General features: G+C 51.4%; 1 protein-coding gene across 1 annotated transcript in view; it reads right to left on the reverse strand.

Annotated features, from left to right (window-relative positions):
* The window catches only part of TGM3 (transglutaminase 3), a 48,344-nt gene extending 43,087 nt beyond the window's left edge, over positions 1–5,257 (reverse strand). The window contains exon 1 of the mRNA XM_032295627.1: positions 5,155–5,257. Coding sequence (XP_032151518.1) covers positions 5,155–5,161 — 7 coding nt within the window. The 5' untranslated portion in view covers positions 5,162–5,257. The remainder of the gene's footprint in view (positions 1–5,154) is intronic.
* Positions 5,258–6,000: the final 743 nt, after the last annotated feature.

Below are 6,000 nucleotides of genomic sequence, written 5' to 3' on the forward strand. Positions count from 1 at the left end.
GATGTAATCTCATATGCCCACATGACAGGTCAGAAAGCTGAGGCCCTTAAAGGGGAAGTCACCTGCAGAGGTCACAGAGTTGAAGCAGATCTTCGCCCGGAAGCCAGGTTTCGGATCCTGGTCACCGACAGGCTGTGAGTCATCCCACTTCCCACCCCTAGACACTGGGAACATCTTCGGCTCCTGACTGGCCCCTCCTCTGACTCCAAGGACACAGGTGCTTTCCTGCTCCACACCCACCTCTCTCTCCTTTCTCGCTTTCTAGCCCGTGCCATTTCCTTCTAGCTTCCCCCACATATCCTGACATTTTCAAGCTCTGGGCAGCAGAGGTGGTGCAATTTCTTGGCATTCAGGCAGAGTAAGGGACTGGTGAGGATGAAGAGGAATGAGCCCTGGACTGGTGCCTGGGCCTGTGAGAGGCCCAGGGCAAGGGACTCAGTGTCTCCAAAGTGCACTTTTCTCACCTGCAGAAGAGGAATAGTGAGACCTGAACATCTTTCCTCTTAGGGTTATTGTTGAGATTCAACATGTACCGACCACTAGCCCCCAGAGATTGGGGGAAACAAATGCCTTGGGATTCCACATATAATGGCAAAACAACCCCAGAGTAGAAGAGGGCTTGAGCCTTTAATGGGCAGTTATTGAGGACCTCTTATGTGTCGGACACCGAGCTAAGCACTTCACCTGCATTATGTCTTTTAATAGTCACAAAAACCCTATGATACTGCTATCCCCATTTCACAGACGAGGGTTTTGGAAGTCTAGTCAGGTGAAGCCACTTACCCAATATCATATGCTCAGGTAGAGGCTGGACTCAAGCCCAGACTTAAAGTCAATTTTGCCTGACCCCAAGCTGCCACCCTGCAGCAGCCAAGGCAGCAATGACTTAGACACAGGTCCTGAAGGGGCTGTCCACAGCCTACTCCCTGCCTACACACCCTGTGGTCAGGGCAAAAGGAGAGGATGAAAAGACTTTTCTTCCTAAGACAGAGTTTAGAATCTCTGAGACCAGAGGCTCTCAACCATAGCTGCACAGAAGAATCACCTGGAGAATGTCCTATTGGTCTGAGACCATCCCAGGCAAATTCAATTAGAATCTTTGGTTAGGGACGACTCTGGCATTTTCTTTCTATTTTTATTGCTGTTGTTGTTGAGACGGAGTCTCTCTCCATTGCCCAGGCTGGAGTGCAGTGGTATGATCTCAGCTTACTGCAACCTCTGCCTCCCGGGTTCAAGCGATTCTCCTGCCTCACTGCAACCTCAGCCTCCCAAGTAGCTGGGAGTACAGGTGCACGACAAGATGCTCCACTACTTTTAGTATTTTTAGTAGATAAGGTTTCACCATGTTGGCCAGGCTGTTCTCGAACTCCTGGCCTCAGGTGATCTGGCGCTTTGGCCTCCCAACGTGCTGGAATTACAGGCATGAGCCACTGCACCTGGCCAGCATTTTCTTTAAAGCTCTCCTGGCAATTCTAATGGGTGGCAAGAACTGAGACTCACTTCCTTAGGCCTATTTATTATCTACACTTATCAAAGCTCCTTTACATGAATTATCTGACCAGAGCCACCCCGTAGCTATAGGAAGGAGGCAGAGGAGGAGTCGCTGTCCTCTTTTTACAAATAAGGAAAATCGGGCTCAGGGAAGGGAAGCCTGACTCTTTCTGACTGCATCTCTCAGCTCCTACCAGGACCCTGGGGCCTTGTGCCCTCCACTGCTAAGTGAGGTTTCCTGACTTCAGCACACACCCCAGCCCGGCATGTGGGCCCTGGGGAGGAGAATGATTACCCCATCTGCAGAGCGCGGCCCTGCGGGGTGGAGCCAGCATGAAGTTATTTGAGATGAACAAGAGGAGTGCACAGGCACGAGGACCTTGGACTTGGGAACGGATAAAGGGGGCTGGGGAGGGCTTGTGCTGGGAGGTGTTAATGGAGAGGGTCCGCTGGGAATCACCCCTGATTAGAAAATGTAATTCAGCTCATAGGGTTTGTCTTAAATTCCCCAAGACAAGGAGAAAACAGGCTCATGAAAGAAGTTTCCAGGCAGTCATAAGCACCCCTCAGGTAGATATCACAATAACCCCATTTTGGAGATGAGGAAACTGCGACATACAAGGTAAGCAAACTGCCCAAGACTCGTCATCTCATAAGGGGTAGAGTGGGGACTCGATCCTGAGAGCAGCTCTGAACCTGCACTCGTAACCCGCCAGCTATCCTGCAAAGAATCCTAGAGGAACAAATGCTGTAATACGGGCAGCTGTCATTCTCGGTGGAATGAAGCTGCTCATGGGTCTGTCTCTAAGGAACAGGAAGTAGCCATTGTCCCAGGTGGAAGAAGGCCCCAGGGCCAGGCAGAAAGGAGGCGGTGGTCCTCATTTCAAACACGGAGCAGCTGCAGTCACAAGACTCTGAGCCCAGAGGGGAGATCTCCTTTCCAGACAGAGTAGATACTGCCTCGGTCCCAGCACCAGGCACAAAAACGTGAGGAGAGCCCAGGAAGCACCTAGAAGGCTTACAGAAGAGAAGGAGGCCAGAACCCAAGAGCAATTCCTGACCAATTCCAAGGGAGGAAGGGCGACTGGTGTCCCAGCTCCAGGGAGAATGGTTTTGTGGTTGACCCGGAGGCTGGGAAAGTTACAGGTCCCTTGGAGGTGGAGGAAATGAGGCCTTGAGATGCGAAGTCCCTGAAGTGCTCTGCCCAGAAAAGTAATTGGCGAGAAAGCTCACTGCCCCAGAGGGACAGAGCCATTAGTCCCCAAAACAGAGGTTCTGGTCTTTTGCAGGCAGAGGTCTGGGGTTCAGGTGTGTACCCTGAGTATTCTGCCTCTAACCCAGGGATTCCAAGTGGCTCTGGGGATGGAAAACCTTGCTTCCCCTCTGCCCTGGGGCCCTCCTCTGTGCTTACAAGCTGCTCTCCCGTCCACTCTGGGGATGCCAGGCCGTTTGACGCAGATCACTGCCAGGCCTTCCTCCACTACCTTCATTCCTAGCCACGGCCCAGGCTGCCTTCTCCACCAAGGGGCAGAATAATGGAACCCCTTCTGATTCCAACAAGAACCTTAAACTAGGAGCTGGACACAAGTCTTCTCAAAGCAGCACATCTGTGATCCTTATAGTCCCCTGGGGTCACACCTGCTCACAAGGACATTTACTTTCCTGTTCCCACTCCCCAGAACACACCTCACCCTGCAAAACCACTCCAGACCAAGTCCAACTCATCATCCGTGACCCAGCGCCATTCATTTCTCAGTCTTCCCTATCCCAGATTCCAGACGGGATTAACCTCCTTCTCTTGTTCCTCCCCGTAGCACTTGGTTTGTATTCGTCATGGTGCTTAATAACAGTCTGCCTTGCATGCTACTTATTTACCAAGAAGTATCAGACTAAAAGCTACTGAGGGCAGAAGCCACATCTCGTTGACCTCCACATTTCCCAGTGCCCCGGCCCAGCTCTTCTCCCTTAGGTGTCCAGTGAATAAATTCATTCATCCAAGAAACACTGACTGGGCACTTCCTGGCTGAGTGACTAGGATTTAGATGTGCGACAAATTTAAGGGGCTGGATGTATTCACCTGTCTCTCCTCCACCTTTTCAAAATGGATTTTCTCCCAACCAGCCTCATTCTGTTGTGACCTTAGAACATCTCTGGTTGTTAACAGAGGCATGTCATCATGGCTCACAGTGGGCAGGCCATTCCTGGGAGTCCAGGGGAGGTCCTGCTCAGGGATGGGAGTGCACATTCCTGGGGGCTGGACACATGCCTGTCCACTCCCTGTCCCTGGTTTCTTTTTGTGGAGAAAGAGAAGTCGGTACTGGAAAGAACCTCAAAGTGCATCCATGTGAAGCCTTTCACCTTGCAAACCTGAGGCTCAGGGGTGGCGGAGAACACACGAGCATTTGGTCACAAAGCTCAAATGAGACGCCAGGTTCAGAACTGCTTTTCTGTGTTCCAGATGTTACGTGCACCCATGTAGGAGCTCAGCTCTGGCCGAAGGACATGGTGGAAAGGGCACTGCTGAGACCTAGCTGGGCCCTGATGAATTCACTGTGTGTAAAGCTCCACCCCTTCCTGGGCCTCAGCCACCTCCTGGAGGGAGGGAGGTGGGCTAGATGACAGCTCACCTCCCTTCTTGCTGAAGTCTGTAGGGTCCAGAGCGCCTCTTCTTAGCATCCCGGCCATGCTGTACATTATAGGAAGGAATAGGAGCCAGGGGAGGGGGCCCAATTTGCCGTCACCTGTTCCAGTCTTTGTGGCTTCCGAAGTAGCCAGCATTTGCCTTTTGCCTCTGGCTCGGTGATTTCTTTGGCAAATCTTCTAGCAGCGCTAACAGCCATTCACAATATTTTACAGGTTTGACTCATATCTTGTTTGGGTTTGGCGTCCCTGTCAACCCACTAGGCTGAGCACACGGGTAGATAATAATTAGCATTCTGCTTAGCAGCGGTGCCGATTAACAAAGGCCCAAATCCTCGACAGTAACCGCAGAGCCGGGAACCTGCACTTCCTGTTGTTCTTTGGAACTAACCCCTGTTCCCTGGTGCTCTCCTAAGGACCAGGACATCTTCGGGCACACCTGCTCCTGCTGCGGGGAAGCTTTGGCTCATCAAGTCACTTACGCAGAGCCTGTCTGGTGCTTCCGGATGTGTGGTTTACTTAGGAGCATTCCAGTGATGCTGACGGTTTCTTTCAAAGAAAGAAACTTTTCAAGAACTTACTTACATGCTGCCATGCTCACTCCCTGGGAGTTCTGAGATGTGCTTCTTTGCTGACACTACTGACAGCTGGGTATAGCTACATTGAGAAACAAGAGAAGCGAGTCCTGTCTGCCTTGGCTTTACGGGTGGTGATGGATGTGTAAAAGAAACACAAACAAGGCAAAGCTTGTCCTCTGCCTAAGGAGATGCGACCTCCAGCTGCACTGAACACCCGGCCCATTACTCAGAGCTACATTCCAACCATGCTCCACCCCAGGAATATGCTAGAGGGACCCAGCCACCACTGAGAAAGAGCCACTTCTTGCTAGAACCCTAAAATATGAAGTCCGGCCTTCAGAGCCCCCAGGCAGGCAGCTGTCCGGACACTCTGGCTTCGCAGGCTGGCCCAGGGGACGCACGGGCTTCCAGGAAGCACCTGATGGAGAAGATGCCATGCACTCACCAGCCATGTTTTGCTTTCCTCCGCCTCTTCTCAGGCTCCTCTGGGGATGGCACGGGCAGTGCTGAGAGACAGGCTGCCAAGGATTGCCTTACCATTTATAGAAGCTCTCCTACACACCCCAATTAGAATTCTAATGAGGTGGGCGAGGCACCAGGTCATTCCTGTAGTGCCTGTAAACGTTTCACTTACGACAGACTTGTCACCCAATGGGAGAACATCATGTTTGTACAAGACCAGCTTGGGGAGAAGGGGGCAGACAATCAAGAAACTCAAATAGTTCGCTTTTATACTTTTATAAAATGATTGACTATTTCCTGGACTGTAGGGATTAAGAAATGATGATATGCCTTTCTCGCTGATCCTAGGAAGTTCTCTCTGAATCAAAGCAGAACCAGAACCAGACAATTGTGAAGTCCTTTCTCATGATACACATATATCAGCATCTTCCGCTTGCACAGGGAAGTGAGACACACCACAGTTCACTTGTTTAGGGCTGTAGTGCAGCAGAAGCCATTTGATTTGGAATTAGAAGCCATTGGTTCTGATGCTGGCCCAGCCCTGGGCTGTCTCCAACCCCTGAAGCCTGGAAGCCTTGTTTATGGTTGGGGATAACCACTCCCACCCCTCTCAAGCCACAAATCTGTGGACACAATCACATGAGCTGGTGCACACGGGAAGCGTATGCATGTGTACCGGGATGGATTCAACTGAGATCGCACCTGGAATCGAATGTCGGTTTGAGTCCAGATTCGGGGGAGAACTGTTTTTAATGAGGCAGCAGGAGCAGCCTCTAACCTTATGCTTCTGCCAGTTCTTTCTCAGGCTGCAGGGTAAGTCACTGACCCT

The sequence above is a fragment of the Sapajus apella genome, unplaced genomic scaffold (genome assembly GCF_009761245.1).
Source record: "Sapajus apella isolate SASKATOON/1434 unplaced genomic scaffold, GSC_monkey_1.0 scaffold33, whole genome shotgun sequence".
NCBI lineage: Eukaryota > Metazoa > Chordata > Mammalia > Primates > Cebidae > Sapajus > Sapajus apella.